This window comes from Macaca thibetana, chromosome 16, assembly GCF_024542745.1.
Source record: "Macaca thibetana thibetana isolate TM-01 chromosome 16, ASM2454274v1, whole genome shotgun sequence".
NCBI lineage: Eukaryota > Metazoa > Chordata > Mammalia > Primates > Cercopithecidae > Macaca > Macaca thibetana.
In genome coordinates, this window is record NC_065593.1 from 24,172,303 (window position 1) to 24,188,288 (window position 15,986).

Consider the following 15,986-nt stretch of genomic DNA (forward strand, 5'->3'; position numbering starts at 1 on the left):
GTATATGCTGTTTCATAGTACCTTTAAAAAACTTGTTACAAATATTTATATTTAAAACCTGATCTAGGCTGGGCGCGGTGGCTCACACCTGTAATCCCAGCACTTTGGGAGGCCGAAGCGGGCAGATTACCTGAGGTCAGGAGTTCGAGACTAGCCTGGCCAACATGGTGAAACCCCGTGTCTACTAAAAATACAAAAATTAGCTGGGCATAGTGGCACACACCTGTAATCCCAGCTACGTGGGAGGCTGAGGCAGGAGAATTGCTTGAGCTCTGGAGACAGAGGTTGCAGTGAGCCGAGATGGCACCACTGCACTCTAGCCTGGCCGACAGAGTGAGACTGTCTTCAAAAAAAAAAGTCTGATGTATGGTTTATCCACTTATATTAGTCCTACATTTTGTTTGGGTATTTATGTATGTGTATTTAGCAGACTAGAATAATTATGAAGTCTAGGATTGCTGTGAAAGCTCCTTGCTGCTGTTTCTTTCCTGTAGTTTTTTCATGACAGCTATTAAAAATGAAAAGACCTTTCTTTGTTAGTTTACATTGACGGCTCTGTTATAGCAATATTCTGAGTAGGTACAGGGCAACCAGGATGGTGCTAATTTTTATAATAAAGTACTTTTAGGAACTTTAGTGTGTATGGAAAAGAAGCAGGTATGCACTGGATGCTGTTAACTCTAGTTTAACAATATAATGATGTATTTCAGAGTTGTCTTTTGAGGGTTCTCGTGTACTTATGTATTTTATTTTTTACTTTTTCCTGTCTTCTAACAATCCAGACAATATACATAGGTGTTATTGGATCTTCAGGTAATGTGAGTTCTTCACCTTTATTCTTTTTAAACAGTTATTTTGGCTACTTTGGAGCTTTTGCCTTTTCATATACAGGCTAGAATCAGTTTGTTGATATCTACAGAAAATCCTGTTGGACTTTTGAGATTGTGTTGAATCTATGAATCATTGAATTTTTGGATCAGTTAGAAGAGAATTACCTCATAACAGTATTGAGTCATTCAGTCTATGAATACATGTCTCCATTTAATTAGGTTGACGTTTATTTCTTTCACCAGATTTTTATTGTTTTTGCTGTATAAATTCTACCCACATATTATTAGACTTATGTTTACTCAGTTTTTTTCCCATTGCTATTTTGTACATTTTTGGGATTTTCTGTGTACACAATAATATTGTCAGTAAGTAGAGACAGTTTTCTTTTTTTCTATTATGTATGCCTTTTAGTTCTTTTTCTTTCCTTATAACACTGACTAGAACTTCTAGTACAGCGTTGATTAGGGGTGATTAGAGTGGATATCATTACCTTCTTTTTTAATTTAGTTTTTACTTTTAATTTTTGTGGGTACATAGTAGGTTTATATATTTATGGGTACATGAGATGTTTTGAAACAAGCATGCAATGCAAAATAAGCACATACGAAGAATGGGGTATCCATCCCCAAAAGTGCTTATCCTTTGAGTTGCAAACAATCCAGTTATACTCTTTAAGTTTTTAAAAAATGTACAAATATGGAACACTTTACAAATTTGCGTGTCATCCTTGTGCAGGGGCCATGCTAATCTTCTTGTTCCAATTTTAGTATATGTGCTGCCCAAGCAAGCACCCTTTGTGTTATTTCTAATCTTTAGAGAAAAGCTTTCAGTCTTCAAGCATTAAGTATGATGTTAGCAGCAGGTTTTTTGTAGATACCTTTAATAGGTTAAGGATGTTTCTTTCTATTCCTATTTTGAGTGTTTTAGCATGAATGGATGTTGTCAGTTTGATTTTCTGCCTCTGTTTATATTTCTTCTTTAGTATGTCTAGAATCGAGTATGACAATGATTTTCTGATGCTAAACCAGTCTTGCATTTCTAGATAAATCCTGCTTGATTGTGCTGTGGTGTCATTTTTATATATTGCTGAATTTAATCTCATTTTGTTGATGATATTTTGCTTTTATGTTGATGACTTTTGCTTTTATATTGGTCAGAAATCTTCAGTTTTTGTCAGTTTTCTGAAGCCATCAGTGTCATGATATTTTCATAAAATGAATTGAAGAATTTATGTAGAATTGGTATTATTTTCTTCTTTAATATTTAATGGAATTTGATAGTGAAACTGTCTAGGCCTGTAGTTTTCTTTCATATACATATGACTAATCAGGTTACTTTCTTGAGTGACTTTTTGGTAGTTTTTATCTGTCAAAATAATTTGTCCATTTCATTTGTGTTGTCAGATTTAGGAGCTTAAAGCTGTTCATTGTATTTCCTCATCTTTTTGATGTGTATAGGGTCTGTAGTGATACACTCTCTTTTGTTTGCATTATTGGTAATTTATATCTGCTTGTTTTCCTTTGTTAGTTTGGCTAGAAGCCTTTTCGTCTTACTAACTTCCTCTGCTTCCTCCAAAATAACCAATTTTTGACTTAAATTTTTTTCTCTATTGGCCTTTTGTTTTCTATTTCACTGATTTCTGTTCTGTTCTTTAGTATTTCCTTCCTTATATTTACTTTTGGTTTAACTTGCTTTTTTCTTTCTATATATATATATATATATTTTTTTTTTTTTTTGAGACGGAGTCTTGCACTGTTGCCCGGGCTAGAGTGCAGTGGCGCGATCTTGGCTCACTGCAACTCCCGCCTCCCGGGTTCAAGCCATTCTCCTGCCTCAGCCTCCCGAGTACCTGGGATTACGGGTGCCCGCCACCACCCCCAGCTAATTTTTTTGTATTTTTAGTAGAGATGGGGTTTCACCATGTTAGCCAGGCTGGTCTCGAACTCCTGACCTCGTGATTTGCCCACCTCGGCCTCCCAATGTGCTGGGATTACAGACGTGAGCCACTGTGCCTGGCCTCTATATTCTTAAGATAGAAGCTTAGATTATTGATTTGAGTCCTTGTTTTTTCTAATATAGCAGTTAGTACTATAAATTTCCCTCTAAGCACTGCTTTAACTGTATCCTACACATTTTATGCTGTATTTTTTTTTTAATTATGTTTTTTTAAACGGAGTCTCACTCTGTCGCCCAGGCTGGAGTGCAGTGGGGCGATCTCAGCTCACTGCAAGCTCTGCCTCTGGGGTTCACACCATTCTTCTCCCTCAGCCTACCGAGTAGCTGGGGCTACAGGTGTGCGCTACCACGTCTGGCTAATTTTTTAGTAGAGACAGGGTTTCACCGTGTTAGCCAGGATGGTCTCGATCTCCTGACCTCGTGATCCGCCTGCCTTGGCCTTCCAAAGTGCTGGGATTACAGGTGTGAGCCACCACACCCGGCCTGTATTTTAGTTTTTATTCAGTTCATAATCTTTCTAATTTTCCTCAAAACTCCATTACTGACTCATGAGTTAGTTAGAAGTATGTCATTCACTTTCCACATGCAGTCATGCACCATGTAATGATGTTTTCAGTCAAAAATGGACCACACATAAAACCATGCTCCCGTAAAATTATAGTAACTGTATTTTTACTGTACTTTTTTTTTTTTTTTTTTTGAGATGGAGCTGTGCTCTTGTTGCCCAGACTGGAGTGCAATGGCACGACCTCAGCTCACTGCAACCTCCGCCTCCCAGGTTCAAGTGATTCTCCTGCCTCAGCCTCCTGAGTAGCTGGGATTACAGGCGTGTACCACTATGTCCGTCTAATTTTTAGTATTTTTAGTAGAGGCAAAATTTCACCATGTTGGCCAGGCTAGTCTCGAACTCCTGACTATGGATAATCCACCCGCCTTAGCCTCCCAAAGTGCTGGGATTACAGGAGTGAGCCACTGTGCCTGGCATCTTTTTTTTTTTTTTTTTTTTTAAGGGAAGAGATCTCACTTTGTTGCCCAGGCTGGAGTGCAGTGGCTATTCACAGGTATGGTCAGAATGCACTACGATCTCAACACTCCTGGGCACAAAGTGATTCTCCTGCCTGAACCTCCTGGGTAACTGGGACTGTAGGCACCCACTACCATGTCTGGCTTCCCCCGTTTTTAGTAACTATATTAGGGGTATTAGGATGTTGTCCATTTCTTCTGTGTTTTTCAAAACTCCACATTGTTAAAGATATTAACTCTTATGTAAGTTTCAGACTTTTTAAAAGTGTATCTTATTATTTGAGACAAGGTCTCGCTCTGTCACCCAGGCTGGAGAGCAGTGGCACAATCTGCTCACTGCAGCCTCCACCTCCCGGATTCAAGCAATTCTCCCGCCTCAGCCTCCCGAGTACCTGGGACTACAGGCATGCACTGCTACACCTGGCTAATTTTTGTATTTTTAGTAGAGATGGGGTTTTGCCGTGTTGGCCAGGCTGGTAGGCTGATCTTAAACTCCTGACCTCAAGTGATCTGCCCACCTTGGCCTCCCAAAGTGATAGGATTACAGGTGTGAGCTACCTTGCCCGGCCCTGTTTTTTTTTTTTTTTGAGACAGAGTGTCACTGTGTCGCCCAGGCTACAGTGCAATGACGAGATCTTGTCTCACTGCAACCTCTGCCTCCTGGGTTCAAGTGATTCTCCTGCCTCAGCTTCCCGAGTAGCTGGGATTACAGGTGCCTACCGCTGCACCCGGCTAATTTTTGTGTTTTTAAAAGAGACGAGGTTTCTCCATGTTGGCCAGACTGGTTTTGAACTCCTGACTTCAGGTGATCCACCCGCCTGCCTCCCAAAGTGCTGGGATTACTGGCTTGAGCCACCACGCCCGGCCTTTTTTATTTATTTATTTTTAAATTCTTACAGATGTACTTCCTGCTTTCATACCAAGTTTATCTGTTTTTTATTATTTTTGGTGTCTTTTACTGTGTTTCCTCCTCTCAATTTTTCTTTTTTATATTGTCACATATGTTTTTTTCTTACTGCTTTGCATGTAGATCATAGATAAGTTTCTTCATACTGATTACAAAGAAATTTACTCATATTTCCTCCCAGTACTTGTGTAGTTGCTTTTTTTATATTTGTGTATCTGATCCCTATGTAATTCTGATGTTCAGTTTGAGGAAAAGGTATGATTTTTCTCTCACATGGCTTTTAAGCTCTCCTAACAACACATTTTTATCAAATCAGTCTTTTCCCCATTGATTTGAGATGCTTTTTTAAGCATTTAGCAGTTATGTTTATGGTAAGATATGTGATAGGCATATAGCCTTTTTATTTTTTCCAAATGGATTGTCAAGTTTTCTCAACCTTTATTTCTTCTCCTTTAACTGTGTGTGTTAAATTCCAAGATAGACATACATGGGTTTGTTTCTGGGTCTTTTAGGTTATTAATTTCCTTGTCTTTTTGTTTTAGTATTTTACTCTTGTGATGGTGATAGTATTGTGTTATCCTTTGGTCTTTGGTAGAACAAGTATATCAATTTCCTAATTATTTCTTGTCTCTGATTTTCTGGAAGTTGTTATCCTGCATTTTCTCTGTTCTTAATAACTTTAATGTGTTTGTATATCTTAGTCTTATGCATACTGTTTGTTCTGTAAGTATTTATGGAAATGAAATTTTTAGGAATTACATAGAAGAGAATTAAGTATATTGTTTTATTCAGCAATATTTATATAATATTAACTGTAGATGGTAAGGGGTAGAAGCTGGAGAAAGGATACAAAAATGAATGAGACATGCTGTGCCTGCTTATTTAGGAAAGAGAGAGTTAAATAATTGCAATATAGCATGGTAAATGCTGCAGGATGAGTTGGAGGCATAAAGGGAGAGTGATCAACTCTTCCTAATAGAGTTAAGATTTTGCAAACATCGTGACATTCAATCTAAATCTCGAAAGACTTTGAGTGGGAATTTGTTAGGTAGATAAGAAAGAAGATGCAGATCATGGACCCAGTTAGAAAATTTTAATGTAAAATAATTCTTCTAATAAGGGTACTAAAACTTATTCAGAATTCTTAAATACGGTCTTAAGTAACACTGAAGTTTGTTTTTTTAAATAGGTTGATTAATAGAAAATGTATACTTTGTATGGAATTTAGTTCAGCCTACTCAGTTTAGGAATGAGAAGTTAAGTGACTTTGCTGTGGTCACATATTCTTGGAAGAACTGTGATTGAGACTGCTCCAGGGAACTTCTAGAACAGGGAAATTGGTAAAAGTATGTGGGGCAGCCTTGGATGTATATTAGAAATTGAATGCAAATTAACAATATATCTTTTTATTGCAGTGTAGTGTTAATTTAGGGAGGTACAAAAGATATATAAATGTATTTTATATAGTTACAAAGAAGTTTTCTAGTAAGAATTAAAATTGCTTCAGTTACTTGACAAGAATTAGATGGAGCTGTTTTTTTCTCTTAAAAGTCTGATGAAATCAGGCCAGGTGTGGTGGCTCATACCTGTAATCCCAGCACTTTGGGAGGCCGAGGCAGGCGGATCACTTGAGGTCAGGAGTTTGAGACCAGCCTGGCCAACATGGTGAAACCCTGTCTTTACTAAAAATACAAAAATTACCTGGGGGTGGTGGTGCATGCCTGTAGTTCCAGCTACTTGGGAGGCTGAGGCAGGAGAATTGCTTGAACCTGGGAGTTGGAGGTTGCAGTGAACTGAGATTGTGCTATTGCACTCCAGCTTGGGCGACAGAGTGAGACTCCGTCTCAAAAAAGGAAAAAAAAAAAAAGCCTGATGAAATCAATTTTGGAGTTTTTAAAAATTGCTGAATTTGAGCAAGTTAAAATAAAATAGCTAACACTTACTGTAGTGCTTATTATGCCAGAGTATTACTCTATGCTTTGATTTATTAACTCATTTAACCCTCCCGATTACACTATGAAGTAGATTATTTCCTCCTTTCTTCCTTTCCCTTCCCTTCCCTTTCCTTCCCTTTCCTTTCCTTTCCTTTTCCTTTTCCTTTTCCTTTTCCTTTCTCCTTTCCTTTCCTTTCTTTCATCTAACAAACAGGGTCTCTGTCTCTCTCTGTTGCCCAGGCTGGAATGCCATGGGGTGATCACTCACTGTAACCTCAAACCCCTGGGCACAAGTGATCCTCCCACCTCAGTCTCCCAGGTAGCTTAGGACTATAGGAGCACACCACACCACCCAGCTAATTTTGTAATTTTTTGTGTGGGAAGATCTTGCTGTGTTGTCCAAGCTGGTCTCGAGCTCCTGGCCTCAAGTGATCCTCGCACTTTGACCTCTCAAAATGCTTGGATTACAGGTGTGAGCTTTCACACCTGGCCTATATTCATTTTACAGATTAGGAAAATGATATTACCTAATTTCAGAACTAGTGTTGCTGGAATTCCTATCCGGCAGTGTCATTCCAGAGTCCGGGTTCTGAAGCCTCTTAGTTATGACATCCAGTTTTGTTTTGTTTTGAGACAGGATCTCACCCTGTTGCCCAGGCTGGAGTGCAGTGGTGTGATCATAGCTCACTGCAACCTTGACCTCCTGAACTCCAGTGATCCTTCCGCCTTAGTCTCCGAAGTAGCTGGGACTATAAGTGCATGACACCACTCTTGACTAATTTTTTAAATTTATTTTTTTAGAGACAGGGTCTCACCATATTACTCACGCTGGTCATGAACTCCTGGTCTCAAGCGATCCTTCTGCTTTGACCTCCCAAAGAGCTGGGATTACAGGCATGAGCCACTGAGTCTGGCTATGACAGCCAGTGTTAAAACTGGGTAATCTGATATAAAGGAATTGATAGGATAACTGCCAGGAAATTTTCTGGTTATCTGTATTTCTACTTATTTAATGAAACAGAGTTGATAAAGGGCATACTTTAATGTGAATCAGGTGAATCAAGTTTATGGCGAAACAGTTGTCTGTGTGAAATACATTACTTTCTCCCACTGTATTTTTCTTTGAATGTCTGTTAGAGTTGATTAATACCCTGGCATATGGTATCTGAACAGAAAAGGAAGCTTCCTGTTGTCAAAAATACTGTGGGCACATCTTGAGTTATTATGTATTTTTAAAATAGTCTCTTTTATATTATCTTCTCTATTGATGAGATAAGTGCATCAGAAGGGGATAAATTTTTAAGTATTGACTTAGAAAGCCTCCCAAAGTACAAAGATTATCTCATTTTTTAAAAATGCTGTATAGTAGGAATCTGTTTTTGAAGTACCATAGGTGTTTATGATGATGAAACAGGTTTAGGAGCTACTGCAGTAGTATCCACACTGCCTTTTCAGTGAAATTTTAGACATGAGAGAAATTTGTAGATCAGTATATGACCTTATACTAATTATTCTTAACAGTTTTTGCCTTTTCTGATTTTTTTTTTTTTCTATTTTTCTACAGTAGTTTATGTCAACGTGACTTCATTCATACAGATGAACCAAGGATCGGGATAGCAGTATAAAATTAGAATCAGACAGCTGACTGCTCAGCAGGATGCCATCAACTAACAGAGCAGGCAGCCTGAAGGACCCTGAAATTGCAGAACTCTTCTTCAAAGAAGATCCAGAGAAGCTCTTCACAGATCTCAGAGAAATTGGCCATGGAAGCTTTGGAGCAGTGTATTTTGTAAGTGTTAATGGCTTGATTTTAGTGACCAGCATTTACTTAATGTGCGCTCCTGACAGAGCAAAATACAGTAATGAAAAGAGATATAGGCCATAGTCATTTTATAGTCACTTGCATAGGTGGGGGGGAGAGAGAGAGAGCGAGAGCATGATTGAGTGAGTGTGTGTGTGTGTGTGTGTGTGTGTAAGATTCAAATATGAAAATAGATTTATTTATTGAACTACTTGGATTATTGAAAAAATGAGAAAGAATATTATTTTGTGGGCCAGGCTTGGTGGCTCATGCCTGTAATCCTAGCACTTTGCAAGGCAAGGTTGAGTGGATCCCTTGAGCCCAGGAGTTCGAGACCACCCTGGGCAACATGGTGAAACCCTGCCTCTACAAAAAATACAAAACTTAGCCAGGTGTGGTGGTGCACACCTGTAGTTCCAGGTACTCAGGAGGCTGAGGCCGGAAAATCACCTGAGCCCAAGAGGCAGAGGTTGCAGTGAACCGAGATTGTACCACTGCATTCCAGCCTGGGTTACAGAGCCAGATCCTGTTGCAAAAATAAACAAACAAACGCATAAATAAATAGAAAGAAAGAATAAGAAAAAAAATTATTTTGCTTTAACTTATGTGTTACTTTTTTAGAATTCTTAGCACACCTTTTTTATGAGTCTCATGGCTTGCATTGCTATAGAGTTAAATACTGCAAAACATAAACTTTGACTGATTTCTACTTCCATAAAGTCCCATTCAGAGTCAATCTTAGTCTTGTGGAGGTCTAGGATTATTATTTGACAGATATACCAAAGTCTGTTTCTTTTATATGCATTTGTGTGTGTGCATGTGAGTTAAAAAAAAATTATCAAATTTGCTATTTTAATTATCTTTTAACATTTGCACAAACATTACCACCATCTACTTCTAAAACATTTTCATCACCCGAAATAGAAACTCTGTATCCATTAACAGTAACGCCTATTTCACCCTCCACCCAGCCCCTGGTACCTGTAATCTCCCTTCATCTCGATGAATTTGCTTAGATATTTCTAGATATTCATAGAAATGGAGCCAAACAATATTTATTCTTTTGATTTCTAGCTTATATTATTTAACTGATTGTTTTTGAGCTTCATCCATATTGCATTATGTGTGAGAACTTCATTCTTCTTTATAGCTGATAATATTCCATTGTATGTATAAACCATAATTTGTTTATGCATCTGTTGATGAACATGTGGGTTGTTTATACTTCTGACTAGTGTGAATGATGCTGCCATGAACATTGATGTGTATCTTGAGTCCCTGTTCTCAATTTTGAGTATGTACCTAGGAGTGGATTTGCGGGTTCCTACAGTATTCTGTGTGTGTTTGTGGAACTGCCAAACTGCACCACAGCAGTTGCACCATTTCCATTCCCACCAGCAATGTATGAGTGTTCCAATTTCTTTATGTCCTCAACAGTGCCTTTTGTTTTCCATTATTTTTATTATAACCATCCTACTAGATGTTAAGTGATATCTCATTGTGGTTTTGGTTTATATTTCCCTAATGACTGATGATGTTGAGCATCTTTTCCAGTGCCATTTGTAGATCTTCTTTGGAGAAACGTATATTCCTTTTCCCATTTTTATATTTGGGCTGTCTCTTTCTTGTTGAACTGTAGGGGTTCTTTGTTTGTTTGTTTGTTTTGAAAAGGAGTTTTGTTTTTCTTGCCCAGGCCAGAGTGCGGTGGCGCAATCTCGGCTCACTGCAACCTCCGCCTCCCAGGTTCAAGCGATTCTCCTGCCTCAACCTCCCAAGTAGCTGGGATTACAGGCACCCACCACCATGCCCGGCTAATTTTTGTATTTTTAATAGAGACAAGATTTCACCATGTTGGCCAGGCTGGTCTCAAACTCCTAACCTCAGGTGATCCACCCGCCTTGGCATCCTAAAGTTTTGGGATTATAGGCATGAACCACCATGCCCAGCCAGGGGTTTTTAGTGTATTCAGGATATAAAATCTTTATCAGATATATGATTTGCTAGTATTTTTTCCCATTCTGTAGTTTATTTTTTTTACTTTCTTGATAATTGTCTTTTGATACACAAGAGTTTTAAATTTTGATGAAGTCCAATTTTTTTGTTGTTCCTTATGCTTTTGGTGTCGTGTTTAAAAATATATTGCCAAATTCAAGGTCATGAAGATTTATTCTTATGTTTTGTATGAAGAGTTTTATGGTTTTAGTTCTTTTTTTTTTTTGAGGCAGAGTCTCGCTCTGTCACCCAGGCTGGAGTGCAGTGGTGCGATCTCGGCTCACTGCAAGCTCCACCTCCCGGGTTCACACCATTCTCCTGCCTCAGCCTCCCCCAGTAGCTGGGACTACAGGCTCCTGCCACCAGGCCCAGCTAATTTTTTGTATTTTTAGTAGAGACGGGGTTTCACCGTGTTAGCCAGGATGGTCTTGATCTCCTGACCTTGTGATCCACCTGCCTCGGCCTCCCAAAGTGCTAGGATTACAGGCGTGAACCACCTTGCTTGGCCAGTTTTACCTCTTATATTTAGGTCATTTATCTATTTTGAGTAATTTTTTTTTTTTTTAATAAGGCAGAGTCTTACTCTGTCGCCCAGGCTGGAGTACAGTGGCGCAGACTTGGCTCACTGCAACCTCCACCTCCCGGGTTCAAGCAATTCTTATGTCTTAGCCACCCAATTAGCTGGGACTAGAGGCACATACCACTAACCCCTGGCTAATTTTTGCATTTTAGTAGAGACGGAGTTTTGCCATGTTGGCCAGGCTGGTCTCAAACTCCTGACCTCAAGTGATCCTCTTGCCTTTGCCTCCCGAAGTGCTGGGATTACAGGTGTGAGCCACCACACCTGACCTATTTTGAGGTAGATTTTTGTTTTTGTTTTTTTGAGACGTAGTGTTGCTCTGTTGCCCAGGCTGGAGTGCAGTGGTACGTTCTCGGCTCACTGCAACCTCCACCTCCCGGGTTCAAGCAATTATCCTGCCTCAGCCTCTTGAGTAGCTGGGATTACAGGTGCACGCCACCACACCCAGCTATATTTTGAGTTAGTTTTTATATATGATGTGAGGTAGAGGTCTAACTTCATTCACTTTGGGTTTTTTTGTTTTTGTTTGTTTGTTTTTTTGAGACAGGGTCTGTCACTCTGTTGCCCAGGCTGGAGTGCAGCAGAGTCATTATGGCCCACTACGTCCTCAACCTCCCTGGGCTCAGGTGTTCCTCCCACCTCAGCCTCCAGAATAGCTGGGACCACAAGTGTACACCACCAGGTCCAGCTAAGTTTTTTGCTTTTTTTTTTTTTTGGAAATGGGGTTTTGCTATGTTGCCCAGGCTGGTGTTGAACTCCTGGGCACAAGCAGTCCACCCACCTTGGCCTCTCAAAAGTGCTGGGATTATAGGTGTGAGCCACCACACCTGGCCCCAACTTCATTCTTTTGTGTGTGTAAATCCAGTTTTCCCAGTATATCTGTTAAAGAGACTGTTATTTCCCCCATTGAATTATCTTGGCATCCTTGTCAAATCAATTGATCATATTTCGTACATTAATTTTTGATCTCTTAATTCTGTTCCACTTATCTATATGTCTTATCTTTCTGTCACTACCACACCATTTTGATGACTGCAGCTTTGTGGTAAGCTTGAGATCAAGAGGTTTTATTCCTCCAACTTTGTTATTCTTCTTAAGGTTTGTTTTAGAGCTCCTTGAAATTTCATATGAATTTGAGGATTGGCTTTTTCTTTTTTTCTTATTACCACTTTCCCGTTGACATGGCTTTTTTATTTTTGCAAAAAAAGACTTAGAATTTTGATAGGGATTGAGTTGACTCTATAGATCACTTTTTGTAGATCTATAGATTACTTGTCATAATAATATTAAGTCTTCTAATCCATGAACATAGAACGTCTTTCTAATCTAAATTAAAGATATTCTATTTATATCTTTAATTTCTTTGAGCATTATTTTGCATTTAGTTGTAAATGTTTCACCTCTATGCAACTTATTCTTAGGTTTTTTTTTTTTTTTTTTTTTTTTTTTTTTTTTGAGACGGAGTCTCACTCTGTCGCCCAGGTTAGAGTGCAGTGGCACGATCTCAACTCACTGCAACCTCCGCCTCCCGGGTTCAAAACAATTCTCCTGCCTCAGCCTCTGAAGTAGCTGGGACTACAGGCGCATGCCAGCACGCCCAGCTAATTTTTTGTATTTTTAGCAGAGATGGGGTTTCACTGTGTTAGCCAGGATGGTGTTTTTTGTTTTTTGGTTTTTTTTTGAGACAGAGTCTTGCTTTGTTACCCAGGCTGGAGTACAGTGGTACGATCTTCACTGCAACCTTTGCCTCCCAGGTGATTCTCCTGCCTCAGGCTCATAAGTAGCTGGGATTACAGGCACACACCACCACACTCGGCTAATTTTTGTATTTTTAGTAGAGATGGGGTTTCACCATGTTGGCCCGGCTGGTCTCGAATTCCTGACCTCAAGAGATCCACCCAAGTGATCTGCCTGCCTCAGCCTCCCAAAATGCTGCGATTACAGGTGTGAGCCACTGCACTTGGTTATTCCTGGGTATTTTATTCTTTTAGATGCTAGTGTAAGTGGAATTACTTTCTTAATTCTGTTTGAAATTGTTCATTGCTGATGTATGGAAACGTAGCTGTTTTTTGTATCTTCATCTTGTACCCTACAACTCTGCTGAGTTTGTATGTTCTAGTATCTTTCTGTTGAACTCTTTGAAATTTCTACATACAGTATTATATCATTTGCAGATGGAGATGGTTTTACTTCTTTCTTTGCAACTTAAATGCCTTTCATTTTTCCTGTCTTAATACCCCGGGCTAGAACTTTCAGTACAGTGTTGAACAGCCATGGTGAAAGTGAGCATGTTGTCTTGTTCCTGATGTTAGTGAGAAAGTCTTTTTAGCCTTTTACTATTGAGTATGGTGTTAGTACTGGGTTTTTAATAAATAACCCTTTATCATGTTGAAGAAGTTCCTTTTATTCCTATTTTTTTGAGGTTTTTTTTTTTTTGTTTTTTTTTTTTTTTTGTTTTTTTTGAGACGGAGTCTCACTCTGTTGCCCAGGCTGGAGTGCAGTGGCCGGATCTCAGCTCACTGCAAGCTCCGCCTCCCGGGTTGATGCCATTCTCCTGCCTCAGCCTCCTGAGTAGCTGGGACTACAGGCGCCCACCACCACCCCCGGCTAGTTTTTTTGTATTTTTTTAGTAGAGATGGGGTTCCACCATGTTAGCCAGGATGGTCTCAATCTCCTGACCCCGTGATCCGCCCGTCTCGGCCTCCCAGAGTGCTGGGATTACAGGCTTGAGCCACCGTGCCCGGCCTTTTTGAGTGTTTTTATCATGAAAGCGTTGGATTCTGTCAAATGCCTTTTCTGCATCAAGCTGGGTCATGTGTTTTTTTTTTTTTTTTCATGTTATTAATGTGATATATCAAATTGATTGATTTTGTTAGGTTAAATCACCCTTACATGTCTGGGATAAATCAAACTTCATCGCGGTTTGTAATTCTTTTAATATGTTCTAGGTTTCCGTTTGCTAGTATGGTGTTGGGAATTTTTCATTCCACATTTGTAAGAGATGCTGGTCTGTAGTTTTCTTGTGATGTCTTTATCTAGTGTTGGCACCAGGGTAATACTGCCTTCATAGGGTGAGTTAGGAAGTGTTCCCCTCTTTTCTATTTTTTGTTAGAGTTTTTTAGAAGATTGGTGTTAGTCTTCTTTAAATGTTTGGTAGGGCCGGGTGTGGCGGCTCATGCCTGTAATCCCAGCACTTTGGGAGGCCAAGGCAGGCAGATCACCTGAGGTCAGGAGTTCGAGAACAGCCTGGCCAACATGTTGAAACCCCATCTCTACTAAAAATACAAAAATAAGCTGAGTGTGGTGGCGCATGCCTGTAGTCCCAGCTACTTGGGGGACTGAGGCGTGTGAATCGCTTGAACCCGTCCGTGAGGTGGAGGTTGCAGTGAGCCAAGATCATGCCACTGCACTCCAGCCTGGGGGATAGAGCGAGACTCTGTCTCAAAAAAAAAAAAAAAAAAAAAAAAAAAAAAAAAAAAAAAAAAGAATGTTTGGTAGAATTTACTAGGGAAGTCATTTGGTTCTGAACTTTTCTTTCTTGGGAGGTTTTTGATTACAGATTCAATCTCTTGTGATAGGTCTGTTGAGATTTTCTATTTTCTTGGGTTAGTTTAGTTTGTAAGTTTCTAGGAATTTGTCTGTTACAGGTTGAGCATCCCAAATCTGAAAATTCAGTGCTCATTCGAGCATTTCAGATTTTGGATTTTCATACTGGAGATACCCAGCCAGTAAGTATAATGCAGATATTCCAAAATATGAAAAAATTTGAAATCTGAAACACTTCCAGTCCCAAGCATTTTGCATAAGGTATACTCAACCTGTAATATTCTCATTTATAGAGACTATATCTCATATATAGTTCTATTTCTATAACGTTCCCCCATTCTTTTCTTCTCTCTTTTTTTTCTTTTTGTTTTATTTTATTTTAGTTTTTTTTTGAGACAGAGTCTCACTCTGTCGCCCGGGCTGCAGTGCAGTGGCATGATCTTGGCTCACTGCAACCTCTGCCTCCCAGGTTCAAGCAACTCTCCCACCTCAGCCTCCCAAGTAGCTGGGAATATACAGGTGCATGCCACCACACCTGGCTAATTTTTGTATTTTTTGGTTGAGTTGGGGTTTCACCATGTTGGCCAGGCTGGTCTTGAACTCCTGACCTCAAGTGATCCGCCCACCTCAGCCTCCCAAAGTGCTGGGATTACAGGTGTGAGCCACTGCACCTGGCCCCACATTCTTTTCTGATTTACTTACTTGCATCTTCTCTTTAATTCTGTTTGGAGATTTTCAGTAAAAGACTCTTAGTAAAAACTTACCATGTTCATGTAAAGGTAACATACCAACTTTAAAAACAAAAGCATTGGTCCGGGCGCGGTGGCTCACGCCTGTAATCCCAGCACTTTGGGAAGCCGAGGCAGGTGGATTACGAGGTCAGGAGATTGAGACCATCCTGGCTAACACGGTGAAACCCTGTCTCTACTAAAAATACAAAAAATTAGCCGGGCACGGTGGTGGGCGCCTGTAGTACCAGCTACTCTGGAGGCCGAGGCAGGAGAAGTGCGTGAACCTTGGAGGCTGAGCTTGCAGTGAGCCGAGATCGCGCCACTGCACTCCAGTCTGGGTGACAGATCAAGACTCCGCCTCAAAAAAAAAAAAAAAAAAAAAAAAAAAAAAAAAAAGCATTAAAGGAAAGAAACCATTAATTGTAATTATTTTCCCTTCAGGTAACCACTGATAATATTTTATTTTCTTTTTTTTACTTTTTTTTTTTTTTTTTTTTTGAGGTGGAGTCTGTCTCTTGTGCCTAGGCTGGAGTGCAGTGGCATGATCTCAGCTCACTGCAACTTCTGCCTCCCAGGTTCAAGTGATCCTCGTGCCTCAGCCCCCCAAGTAGCTGGGATTACATGTGTGTGCCACCATGCCTGGCTGATTTTTATATTTTTAGTGGAGACGGGGTTTCATCATGTT

General features: G+C 39.7%; 2 protein-coding genes and 1 pseudogene across 5 annotated transcripts in view; 2 read left to right on the top strand and 1 right to left on the bottom strand.

Annotated features, from left to right (window-relative positions):
• Positions 1-15,986, top strand: part of TP53I13 (tumor protein p53 inducible protein 13) — a 343,577-nt gene that overhangs the window by 209,100 nt on the left and 118,491 nt on the right. The gene's annotated exons all lie outside the window — the stretch shown is intronic.
• Positions 1-15,986, top strand: part of TAOK1 (TAO kinase 1) — a 164,494-nt gene that overhangs the window by 52,247 nt on the left and 96,261 nt on the right. For all 4 annotated transcript variants that reach the window (XM_050763307.1, XM_050763310.1, XM_050763308.1 and 1 more), the window contains one exon: positions 8,216-8,440. In XM_050763307.1, coding sequence (XP_050619264.1) covers positions 8,309-8,440 — 132 coding nt within the window. In that variant the 5' untranslated portion in view covers positions 8,216-8,308. The remainder of the gene's footprint in view (positions 1-8,215; positions 8,441-15,986) is intronic.
• Positions 1,522-1,622, bottom strand: LOC126940116 (uncharacterized; annotated as a pseudogene).